Raw genomic sequence first — 13,245 nt, 5'->3', positions numbered from 1 at the left:
CATAAATCAAGGGAGTAATTTCTTTAATTAGAGTTATGTTATCAATGCACAATTAATTAATTTACCAATCAGAATTTAATATGTATAAAATAGGAAATAAAAACTAAGTTAAAAGTGAAATACATTCAATATGGATAGATCTTTTTGAAACGCCCAAAATAGTATATGGGACTAAGGGTCTATTCTCATTGATTGAAATAAGCTGAACTGAACTGAACTGAGTTGAACTGAACTGAATTGAATATTTTATGAGAGAAAAAAATTAGGAGCTGAACTGAACTGAACTTATTAGAACTGAACTGAACTGAAAATAATCTGATGAGAACAGGCCTAACAAATTGAAACAGAGGGAGTACTTTTTTCCACTTTCTCTCTCTAACTTTTGTCTATGATTGTACTTATCACTGTTATTAATGTACTTCATCCACTTTCTTCTCCTACTTCTTAAATACCGTGAAAAAACACAAACAAAAACAATCGTTACAAACTTTAGACATAGAACGGTATCAATTTACCTTAATCAGTGGCAATTTCGTAATGAGGTGCTGGAGTTTGGAGGAAAAGTAGTGCTGGAGTTTGGGTTTTTTTTTTTTATCATACAATACATAGCATTTGATGAAATTACATCCTCCTAGTTGTATTAACATTAACCTTAAAGAGCTTTAAGATCAGTGAATAACTTGTGATCCACACTAACGTTATATTTACATCAATGAAAGCAAAACACTGAGTATAAAACACTTACAACAGGCTGCTCTAATTTAACTGAATCAGTGACATATTATACAGTCACTAGTATGAAAGATTGAAAAATGAAAATAGAATAGAAAAAAGACTATCTTCTTCTTTGCCTAAAACATGTCAAATTTGTCATGGATAAAGCGTCGATAGCAAGCTGCATCTATACATCATATACAACTAATCTGTCGTCAACAATGACTCGGCAAACTGGGCATCTTTTGCACTTGTCACTGCAGACACTGCACCAGGGAAAAGAGGGGGGAGAAGGGAAGGAAAGGAAAAGAAATCAATTAAATGAATGAAAGATTTGAGCAAAAAAATAGAGAGCAAGAACATGCCATAAGCAAAGAATAGACACCTGCAGAGGATCAGATGCCTACAGGGGAGCAGAACAATACTAATATCTCCCTCAAAGCATATTCGGCAGAGAACTTTGTCCTGATTCAAACAAAAAACAATGCTATCAATGCTGAGAAAGAAATTAGATTCACAAGATTAGTATATAATGGTTGCACAAAATGCAAAATCAACATAGTTTAACCTAATTTGAACATCAGTAAACATGATAGAGTAGACAATCTCTTAGAAAGGTGGCGTATGGGTTGCTTGGATTGGATTTATTTTGGGATCATTAAGTTGGGTAAAATTCAGGCTTTCAGTCAATTAGCTAAGTATATCAATTTAATCAAATATTCAGTAGCATTATTTTTCAAGCAGGGTCGGGTCAAATTTGGGTCATTTTAAATTCCGAGTATGGGTCAGGTTATTCAAATGGGATACAAGTCAATTAAGCCATGACTCATTAATTATATCACACGCATCCTGGTCCACAGGCCAGTATATAATCATCAACCAAATAATGTCAAATGACAGCTACAAGTACCAAAGGCATATATTTCAAGCATTCAAACCAAAGCACTTAATATGTAAGCAAACAAGCATCAATAATAGGAACACGACCCATTATTTGATTTTCTACGAAACAAACATAAAAACACAAACGTATCATGCATGTACAAAGACAGCTCATATAAGCTTGAGAATCATACATTTTGTAATCTTTCATACTCTTGTTGGCTATTTTTGGTTATTTCAGTCTGCTGAACAAGAGCTGCCTGCAATTTCCAAACCTGAATACAGATAACGGAATTCCAGATTATAACCGAGTTCAACAGAAGAAATAAAATCAAGTCATATATCCACATCAGTTTCCTCAAAAGTTTTGAGGTCAAATGGCCAGTCCATTTCCTACAAGAAAACTCACCTCCTCAGCCAAGTCCTTCTTTGGCATTTTTTTCACAATCTCAGGAGGAAATTGGCAGAAGGTATTGTACCTGAATACAACAACAGAAACAGAAGATTTATTGAAAAGCTAATAAACTATTTAAAAAATAAATTCTCATAATAATTGATCTTTATATTTTCTGCTATAGTTTATTGATAATGGCCTTTTGACTCTATCCGCAAGTCTATGGGTACTGTTTGCACCCCCACCCCTCTCCCAAATAAAAGGCAATACACCAATACATCTACTATGGAATGGAGGATTTGATACAGAATGTATAATTATTAACGTAGCAACTAGAAAACCTCAGATGCCTGTGGACAGCGGCGGCAGCAGCCTTGGAAATATTCTTCACAAAAAGAGAAGCGACTAAAAATCAACTTAAATGGAAAGTAAGACACTTCAAAAATTTAGCCTAAAGATTGGATGCGAAAGTTATTTAGTTACAGGAGCAATGTGAGACTTGGGTACTTCAATCAAGGTAAAGCATCAACATAAATTTTTGGAAGTAGCTGCAATCAAGTCCCAGATGCTCCTTTCGAGTTTATGTTCAAATAAAATGACATGATCTCATATGGCAATCTATTCATTGAAGACTACACCATATGGAAACAATAGTTACATCGTACCATCCAATTAAATTAAACAATACCCGTAGAACTATCCATTTCCCTTCATTATCACATAAAAAAGCCTAGAACGCACACCGCTTGGACCTAGGCCTTCAACTTCCTGCTTTGAGATCTTCCAGGTGGCTCAAGCATCCCACAAGCCCAAACTAGCCCAAAGCCTGGATTCTACTAGCAGAAAGCCACATTGCCACCTTCCAATCAACACATTAATGCAAAAAATCTGTTTTAGGTCTTATGCGCCACATCCAGTACACTCAGTCAAGCCAATTTGAAGCTTCGAATAAGGTAAATCAAGATCTACTAATTGGGGTACTATTGAAATTACAAGCATGATACATTATACATTGCCTTCTAAAAAAATGATTTTTTTTCCCCAGACATCCTGAAGCAGTAGGAATGTGTAACTGTCTAATATGTTAGGATAAATGAAGTGTAAAAAACAAACAAGTGGAAAATAATAGCACATTGCATCAATATATTGGAGGAAAGGTACTAACCCAGAGGCCCCTTCAAGCAAAAGTTTTGCCCGTTCTTCATGACTTCCCTCATCAATGGACCACCAGCCAATTAGCCTATTTTACAACCAAAATGGCAGAAAGAGATTAAAATTCATTTTCCAGATATGCATGATTGTTTAGTAACCAGATACAATGAGCACTATATTAGAATTATCATCACCTTGAGCCATGATGCATAAATGCAAGACAATCACCAAGTTTTGCAGACAAATTAAGATATGGCCCTTGCCCAGCATCACTACGCAGCAAGAGATAGATTTTCTCTACCAGTCTTGACATAGCAAATAAAACCCCAACACCTTGTAAAAGGAACAACGGAGAAAAAAGAACTGGAAAAGGGATATTTTTAGCACCACTAGGAGTTCCCTGCAAAATTAAAAATAAAAAATTAAAAATAACTAAATTACATTGTGTAATACGTAAGCCAAGGTGCCAAAAATTAGTAGGTTGTTTATTTAATTACACAAGCAAGAAAGACAACAAATCATAAAGAAGTTTACCTCTAAGCGCAAGCAAAGGAGGACTTGGAAAGCAATAATTGGTATTTTCATAAAATGGCCACCAATATCGGGCAAACCACACAGGCTCTCCTGGTTTTGATCCTGATCTGGACATACAGATGCAGTATTCTCTATGGGGCATGAATTCGTATGTATCATAGGATTGGACCATTTTGTACAAACAAGAAAGGCAAAACACTCTGCAATACTGCGCAAAAAAAGTAGCAACATAAATAACAAAATGAGAAACCAAAATTAATCATCATAGGAAAATTTTTGTAGAAAGACTAATAGAAGTAATTAAACTGTTAAATACAGGCTGGGCCACCAATCTAATAAACGACCTGATGCATCAGGATGGGCCAAGATCAGCCCCCCATGGTTTCAAAGGCTAGAACAATGTATAAGGCTCAAGGCGCGCCAAGGTGATAAGGATTTCAGTACGTCTCACTGAGGCGCACTTGAAAAAAAGTCAAAAAAAAAAAAAAAAAAAAAAAGTTTTATGCTTCCAGCTGCACCTCAGTGAACCTCATCAAAGCGCCCCACCTAGCCAATGGCCCAGGTCGCCTTGCGCTTGCACCTCAGCACCTAGGCACACTTTCTTATACACTGGGTTAGAATGCTCAATAATAACAGCATCAGGTCAGACAGGAAACCCTTGGCAAGAACCTGACCCAAAAGTGGACAGGGCCAACTTCAATAACCTCTTGTTAGAGCTTTCGGTGAAAAGGGGGGAAGGGTTTGGCTCATTCAAAAAGATCAACCGTGAGAGCAGAAAAACGTTACCCAAAATTGATAAATAAGTCCCACCATCCCAGTGAACCAATGTCACCTGCAAGAATTTAATTTGAAAGAATTATGAGATATTAAGACATAAAGATGAAGAACTAAGTAATTCATACTGCAAACGGAAATCAAAAGATTCAAAACATGATGGAAACTAGAAGCAAATTGAGTACATATTTTCAAGCAGGACAACATTTGAATTCATACAGTAATTGCACATAAATGTCCCCATGCAAATCAATAACCTAGGCAAGTGGTGAGCAAGCAAAAACATTTGTAACATGGAAGAAAATACCGTTATGAGAACTAGAAAGAGTGAGAAAGGCATGCCATAAAAATCTGCAATCTGTCAGACAGTTACTATCTAGACAACAAAGATAATTAAACTCCACCACAAACTAGATAAAAAATAACTCCTTGCAGTAAATTACGGTTTACCAACAGAAAATTTCAAATGCATTTTGTCCAAATGATTATATTCCTTTCCAACCCTGTAAAAATTACCTAATAGTCACAGCAAGTCTGCCAAGCAACACAACCTAGCCTATTATTGTTCAGTCCAAGATAATTTTTTGTCACTTCTTTATATATAATTGACATGGATAATTACAAGATATTAATTGTCTTAGGTAATTGGAGAGGAAGGCAGAAAATACGAATGGGATGAGAGGTGAAGTAAAAAAAAATGTACTAGTATAAAGGAGGAAACTAGCAATATCGTCATTTAGTCCATTGAACAAAAATGTAGAATTGAGAGACATTATTTGTCTTTAAGCTAATTTAAAAGAAATGAAAGGGAAATATATTGATTAGCTTTCTTTCTGTTCAAGAATTGTTGATTTGCCTTATCTCCTTTATATTCAAATTTTATACATAGATTAAAAGCAAACCTGGGCTCTTTTTATCTATTACTTGATTTCCTTTCTCATCAAATCCTGTGAACCAGACATACTGTTAATAACAAAATAGGCTGAATGGCTTGTCCAAAAACAATGGTAAAGTAGTACAAGGTAACGCAGTTCTATAAGATATCAAGGAGTCCAGCCTGTTCGTGAACTACACGAGGTTTGACTTTGGTAAAATTTCAGTTTGAGCTGGCTCGACTCGGGATCTTAATGAGGCAAGCTTGATCTATACTCGGCTTGAAACCTTGTGAGCATTTTTTTTTTTAAAAAAAAAAAAAAGATTTACCATAAAATTAACTATATACATTTAGGCCTTGAGTGCTACAATAAACCAGCAAATTTTATATACAATGGCTTAGGCTTCGAGCACCAAATCGAGTTTGAGCTTCAAACCCAGCTTCAAGGCAAGGTCAGCCTCATAAACCTCGAGTTGTGCTCAATTTTCTAGGTTCGGTCTTGGTTCAGATCGTTAACTACCTACTAGGCATATTCAAGCCAACTTATACACTGGAAAAGATAAAAGTAACAAACTACTAGGCATATTCAATTTTCTAGGTGCTTAAATTGCATGCTACGTCAAATGTTTTTGAAAAGACTTGGCTTTGGCTTTGAGCTTGTACTAGAACCAAAAACCAAGTGCACTAAATTGATAAAAATAGAATATCATCAGAGTCAAAAATAAAAATGACTTTGATATCAATTGAATAGCAACTATCAAGTCAAAGACAGAATCAAGTACACCAACTTGACTCTTCCCTTACCTCAACTTTACATTCATAAACCGTATGATTGAAATCGAGGAAATCAATCAATGGGGTAATAAGAATTGAGTATTACATTGTGGAAGGGTGTAGAAGGTGATGGTTGCAAGTATTTCGTTAAAGAGATATTAGGAGAGAGGCAAGGTAGTATATATTACCGACAAATGAGGGCAATAATTACCAACCCCTACCCTAGGGTAATTGATTTATCCCCATTACTTTATTGTCCTTCAAGCACCACCTCATCATTGAAGACCCTATTGGCTATTAGTTTATCACCCATTGAATGATTTCCTTCAAAAAATACATATAAATAGGGGAAGGCTCTCATGAGAACCCCTTCTTTATGTGAGAACTCTTTCATATGTGAGAACAGTCTATGTTCTAAACTTTAAATCAAGTGTTCTTAATTTTTACTCTATTGTTTTGAGTCCTAAATCAGATATTCTAAATTTTATTCATACGTTCTAAATTTAATCAGGTTTTTTAAATTTTTATTCGCGCGTACTAAATCTAAAATCATATGTTTAAAATATTTACTCGAATGTTCTAAATTTTTACTCAGATGTTTAAAATTTTAGATCAGTGCTCATATACGTTGAGTTCTCAAATATAGACCTATTGTCATATATATAAGTTTGCATTCCCCAAACTAGGAGAGTTCATCTCATAACTTATTACTTTTGAAAGCTACTGAAATTTTTAGAAAAGCCTAGATGCACAAGCTAAAATATAGCCTAGGCAAAGTAGTAACTACAATGTTTTTAGTTCATATGAATATCCTGCCCAGGCCCATTGGCTCCTCACATCCGAACCTATGCACGGAGGTTCAAAGGGCAGCAAGGTCACAGCAACAACAAGCAAGCAACAACAATCAAGGCAAACATGTGATGTAGCCATTAGTAGTAAAGTAGACAATTAGAGTATTAAGTGTTTGTTCTTTTATTAGTAAAATCCAAGTAGCAATGAAAAGGAGTGATCTACTTTTTGGTAGTCAACTCTCTAAGTAGTAATTTGTAATATATAGGAAAGGAGGGAAGGAGAAGAGGGGTATGCTTTTCTGATGTTTAGACTTTGGGTGGAGTTTGATAACCTCAAGTTACCCATGAGATTGATAGCCTAAAGCTATTCACTATCCTTGTAATCCTTTGACTACTTTCAATCATACATCTTCAACCTTTTCAAATTAATATTGCTGAAATCCAGTCCATAACAGAATATCAGTTAGAGAATATTAGAAAAGGGCAGGGAAAAAGATTGTACCAGATATTTTTAAGGCGGTGAAAAATGTTGCAGCAAGAAAGAAAACCATGGAGATAGCAACCCAGAAATGCTGCACACAAAATATTAAGGTCGAACCGTTAAGCAACTAAGAAGCAAAGAAAAAGGATCTTATATTTTTCAATAATCAATATCACTTGAAAAATCATTAGAACTAAATCTATATACAGCAAATCCTATCTCATGGTTAGGAGAAATTGAATCAACTGTGAGACCACCAATTCAACTTAGATCAACTAATGTTGGGTTATATAGGTGATAACAAATTGTTTTAAAATTTAAAACTGATGTTTATTACTACCTTTGTTCTAAATAAGTTAGGATTTTCGTCGAAAGATTTCCCAAAATCCTGCTTACTAATGTTCTAGTAACAATTATGCTTTTGCCATTCCTAGCTATTGTTCAAATGCTTTGTTCAGGATGTCCCATAATTAGTTTCCTTGGCATAAAGAGCAAGTTAGAAAGCTTGTCGAATATAACCACAATAGCTACATTAAAAGATTATATGTCCATTGCCCAAGGAGATGTTGAAAATTCGGTACAGAGAGAACAAAACTTACTGGAAGTGTCTCCCATATTGCGTCGTCATTTAAGCTTTCGTCATCTACTGGCATTAAAGCCCTGCACATTCTGTAAAAACCCTTTCACACCTCAGATATAATGCAACAGGTGGAAATGTGGAATAGTCAACAACAAAAGTACATAAGCATAAGGAGCAAGCAGACTGTCTATACACAATAGCCAAATATTTAAGTGGTATTAAGTGATTCTAATTCAAGATGTAAAAGATTAATAAAAAGAATAGAAAATACACTACAATCCAATAAAGGCAAGTAATTATTTTGCTTTTTATCACAAGTACAGAAATAAATCAATTAGCTGCATCTTAAGGAAGTTAGAACGACTTCTTAGAGATCAAGGTAAGAAAAAGTCAGCTCCAGAAACAATTGAATCATTATGACATCATAATCATTAAGTTATTTTTCATCTTTTTCCATGAATGGTAGTAAAGCCCTCCTTGTCTCTTATTATGTGACAGGAGCAATATTAATATGTACTACGTTCAAAGTAAATACAATATCAAAATTAGGTATGAGGCACCATGAATCAACTCAAGGTAATCAGTGTTCAGTTTGAAGACAACTGGCACATAATATGGTTGAAGGCAACAGACAGATTTACTACAACGTTGAGTGGTATCTCAGCCATCAACATACAAGTTGAAATAAGGAGCAGACATTTCAGAATCAGAATCTTTATCCATTACTCCTTTCTCCAAAGGTGTATCATAGACACCTATACATAAACAATTCAAATACCATTTTCACATCGAGATCTAAGTAGATGTTGAGCCCATGAGAAAACCCACATGTGAGTGGTGTGTTGTCCCATATTGGTTGAGTTTATAAATGAGAGTTTGTATTGGGATGTGTATCCCACATTGAAGAAATAAGAAAGTTGTGTCCACTATATAAGGCTAAGGGGCTACTCCCCTCATTGCCATATGGTTTTGAGGTGGAACCTCCTTGGTCGTATAAAGTGGATGGTTGTGACGGGTGTGGCCCAGGCCCGTTTATCAGTAGAAGATATATTAAACTGCTATAAAGAATTCTTCTCAACTCTTCCATAAAAGCTGCTACACACAACCCATGACTTGTCAACAAAAATCTATATTCTATGGTCAACTATTCCTGGCCCTTGAATTATATGCAGGAGAGCTTGCTCCTTACAGTTGACAAGTCCCTCAAAACAGATCCTTACATAGTCATACCCCTCATCAGCAATAAGCAAATTATTTTCAAACATGATAACTGATTCCGCCAGCATAGATTTTGCTTAGATGGGCTTAATATTGTTGAAAAACACATGATCTAGAATAATAAGTGATTTAGACCTTAAAGAATTTAGATGCCAGAAGTGGCGACATGTAAAACTTCTAATACTAGGATGGCTAACGCACGCGATGCTTTCGCCATAGCTAGCCATGTTTAGAGAGCCCTTTCAATTGTTGACAACATTAATGAGGGAAAAAAATATGTAAACAAATATTTTAAGGGGTATAAATGTTCGCACACTGTTCTTATGAGTTCCAAGAAAAGGCAAGAAACATTTAATGAGAGCAAATAAGTAAATAAACATTTTAGAGGGTATAATTGTCTAAACACTATTTATAAGAGTTAATCACACAAGGAAAAATTTAGATACAATTAACATAATAGGGGCACATAGATAAACAAACATATTAAGGATATAATTGTCCTCATACTATTCATAAGTGTTTTCTCATACATTTGTAAGGTAGGGATTATTAGAGTCAATACCTGAAATTGTCAATTAGAATAATTGTTTCAAAAGCCAACAAAGGAAAGAAAACAATCTTCAGGCTCACAGCAGCAGCACCATTAACTGTCACGGAGTCGATATAAAGAGTTACAAGCAAAATCCCTAAATTAGTTTAGGTACTAAATAGTGTAAATACTACATTACCAACCATTGGTGATAACTGCAATCTAATAGAAAAAATAAAAACAAAAATTAAAAAAAATAGATCAAACTAACTGCCTACACAATAACACCTACGTATGACATGTCGTGCTATAAACCTCCTTCCTTTGAAAGAAAATAATCAAAATAATGCAAAGACACAGCAAAATTCATGCTAACAAACATACCAGAAAGGCTCTCAAGATATACGCATAGGAGCAATTCAAATGCAATGATCAATGGTGCGGCCACAACAGCATGACAAGGTGCCCACTGTTATCGGAAGACATACATTAGCTATATGTTAACATAAGCATCAATTTCATAGAAAATGAAAGCACCAGCAGCTTTTCAAAGTATTTGAATCTTGAGAATTGGGAGTTATTATATACATGACGATCATGTGGAACTGAAGGGGCAGGTAAAGAGAACCTTCCACGGGCAACAACAGCATGGAACAGCCATATGGGCAAAAAGACAGTCCTGCAACATAATGCTCACATATTTAGAATTCAAAAATACTTAAATGCAGCTAAGCCTATGAATGAAACAACTTCAAGAACAAAGATAAAATTGACATCACTTTCCTCTCCTAGTAAATCCTAAATCATTGTTACTCACAAAAGGGCAAGTTCACAGGAAATTTGCAAGGAATACAACCCTACCCCACAAGAGTCATAGGAGAAAGGGTGCCCTTGATTCAAACCTATGACATTCTTACAAAATCCTAATACCTCATCATAAATAGAAGAAAATCAGGTATAAATAATTTTAAGCTCAAATGATATGACATGCTGTTAGCCTACCTTATGTGACTCCACTACCACTGATGTCTTCTGCCTTTACTATCTACACTATTACAATGCCTTTCATATCCAAACAAAGTAACTTGGCCTCTATAAGACCTAAGATCATGAGAACTAGAATCTCATCATTTTTAAAATCAACAAAAGCAAAAGTAGCACTCTTACATGCAGCATGCATTGCAATTTTGAGCAATGAGTATAACTTGAGTTATTTCCTTATACTAGGGAGGTAGGCCAAAAGCCTATTTCTCTTCTATTTTTTTGTCTTTATCATTGATTGCTTACCATACTCTGATAGTGCAAAATCTTTACTACAAGGTTATACAGTTCAGATGTTGCGGAACTGCTTTTGAAATTACAGATGATTTGCAGCTGTCGCAGCCTAATATAATCACAATTACAGTACACTCTAAACCTTTACAATGCAATCGCAATGTGTTAATGCAACTGAGATCTAATTTCTTTAAAGAGGAGCATGACGGTCTCAAAACTTATATAGCACCACCTAAAGAGGTTTCTGTAATCTACCTATCCTCTGAAAAGAGATCTGATTTCTTTTGGCTGTTCTCCTAATTTAGTTATGACAATGAGGACCAAACCTTCAAGGCTTCAACTTTAGATTTTTCTGGTATGTAATTCATGAATCCATGATATCTCTATCCTGCTTTTGAACCCAAACACACGATTCAAATGTGCAAACCAGTAGAATACTTCAATGATGAAAAAATGTTATATCTGAGGACATTAAGCTACTTGTTTGTAGCCTATCTAGAAATTCACAACCATTTGACTCCCCTATTTCAATTACTAGAAAAATCATTTGGACAAGTTTCAATCTTTCCTTTAAATTAACTTAAAAATGTATAAGCAATACAGTCATACAAGCAAGGAATTCAGTCAAAAAACAATTAGTACTCATTCCTCAAACAGTTTTTTCATTTCAATATTGAGTATGTAACCCGTCTTCAATGTTCGACCAATTGACCCCGCAAAATAAGTGATGCCAAGAAAGATTTAACATCAACTAAAGAAAAACTTGGCCGCCATCAACACCCACCCTTATTCACCCTCCCAGCCTAGTGTAAATTATAAGGAAAGGAAAACAAAAGCTGTGGTCAACTCTAAGACTTCTGTCCACAACAATAGAAATCAATTCCTTGTCTCATAATTAAGGATTCTCTAAATTTGGCAAAATTCAAACATTATTTTGTTTCAAGTTGCCAACTTTTTGCAGACCCACAAAATTCTTTGACAACTTGACAAGTATGACATCATAAATAAAGCTACCAGAATAAAACTTATACCAAAAATTCAAACCCTTTAATGGAAATTCAAAAGTCCCATTTGGATTCATCATACTATAAAGCATTCTAAACAACAGAAAATACCCAATTCAAGGAAAAAACAGCAAAATTCAAACAAAAATTGATTGGTTCAATTACATATTGAACAAGAAAACCCCACAAAAATCAAAGCATAATTGCAAATTGACAATTTATACTTTATAGTCTACAAACAAAAAAATACTATTGCAAACAATTAAACCAAAAAAAATACAAACTTTCACAATTATCATATCATAAAAGTGGTAAAAACATAAAATTAAACAAAAAAAAACGAACCACCAAGAAAAAGAGGAAGGGTGAACAAGCTTGAGAACAAGCAAAAGGGTGAAAGTGAAAAGCAAGCCATGCGCAGCCAATCCTTGTGAAGACTGCGCCACTTTTCTCCAGCTCATCGCATGCCTTCTTCCTCTCATATTTTCACTATTTTAATTTCAGAAATTTCACTGAAATTTCAGGAAATTCACTAAAAAAAAGTTGGGGTTTTTATTTTAGAGAATTTTATATGGATTTTTTTAGGGGAGAAAGGGAATTTGTGGGTTTCAGAGAGAGAAATTGAGAGTTTTTAGAGAGAGAATGAGGGGAGTTACAGTGGGCGCCATTGATGAGTGAGCAGATGTTTGAGAAAATTGATTACCATAAATTAAACCAGACGAATTTTATGCCTTCTTGTAAAAATTTATTTTTTTTAATTTTGAAAGTATAAAAGTTTGTTGCTTCTTTCGTTAAAAAGTGACCCAATAATTTCATAGAAAAAAAAAACAGCAAATTAAATTTAGAAAAAAAATAAAAATCTGGTAAAAAAGAAAAGGAAAATTGAGTATCAATTGATGGAAATCTCTTGTGAAGATATAATATTTCGTAATTAGTACTAGTTGATATTTTATTATTATGACATCCAATTCTATATTGAATGAGTACAGTAAATGTAACATCATCAAAAGATATTTTTTTAATGTTTATAAAATAGGGTCATCAATTGAATCTTGGCCTACTTGCTTATCTAGATAATATTTGGACATGGAAAATGTTAAATTTATATACTATCTCCGTTTCATATTATTTGCAACGATTTGACATAAAATAGGGAGGAAAAATGTCTAATCGTTGCAAATAATATGAAATGGAGGTAGTACTACCTCCGGTTTGTACTATATGCAACTTTGGTGTAATATTTGTGAGACTTAAAAAATTCCAAAGTTG

At 34.4% G+C, this 13,245-nt stretch overlaps 1 protein-coding gene across 2 annotated transcripts; it reads right to left on the bottom strand.

Moving 5' to 3' along the window:
- Positions 1 to 611: 611 nt before the first annotated feature.
- On the bottom strand, positions 612 to 12,860 carry LOC145568568 (uncharacterized). 2 transcript variants are annotated; one of them, XM_081627988.1, is made up of 15 exons: positions 12,322 to 12,860; positions 10,286 to 10,376; positions 10,082 to 10,166; positions 9,731 to 9,815; positions 7,970 to 8,039; positions 7,392 to 7,461; positions 5,353 to 5,397; positions 4,463 to 4,508; positions 3,677 to 3,884; positions 3,337 to 3,542; positions 3,156 to 3,230; positions 2,006 to 2,075; positions 1,791 to 1,871; positions 1,100 to 1,179; positions 612 to 980 (listed from the first exon to the last, which is right to left on the bottom strand). In XM_081627988.1, the coding sequence occupies exons 1-15, from the start codon at positions 12,456 to 12,458 to the stop codon at positions 902 to 904; spliced, it is 1,428 nt and encodes a 475-aa protein (XP_081484114.1). In that variant the 5' UTR covers positions 12,459 to 12,860; the 3' UTR covers positions 612 to 901. The 2 variants fall into 2 exon arrangements, with proteins under 2 accessions (XP_081484114.1, XP_081484116.1); XM_081627990.1 differs by lacking the exon at positions 5,353 to 5,397 and having other exon boundaries at positions 12,322 to 12,855.
- Between the last annotated feature and the right edge of the window lie 385 nt (positions 12,861 to 13,245).

Source organism: Chenopodium album, chromosome 11, assembly GCF_948465745.1.
Source record: "Chenopodium album chromosome 11, dcCheAlbu1.1, whole genome shotgun sequence".
NCBI lineage: Eukaryota > Viridiplantae > Streptophyta > Magnoliopsida > Caryophyllales > Amaranthaceae > Chenopodium > Chenopodium album.
Note: the sequence above shows the minus strand (reverse complement) of the source record. Positions and strands in the feature narration are given on the sequence as shown.

Coding starts and splice junctions, on each gene's coding strand:
- LOC145568568 (XM_081627988.1), bottom strand. CDS start 12,458: ATGAGAGGAAGAAGGCATGCGATGAGCTGGAGAAAAGTGGCGCAGTCT. Junction 3,543..3,676: donor TCCTTTGCTTGCGCTTAGAG/GTAAACTTCTTT, acceptor TTAATTTTGCAG/GGAACTCCTAGTGGTGCTAA. Junction 3,231..3,336: donor TTTATGCATCATGGCTCAAG/GTGATGATAATT, acceptor GTTGTAAAATAG/GCTAATTGGCTGGTGGTCCA.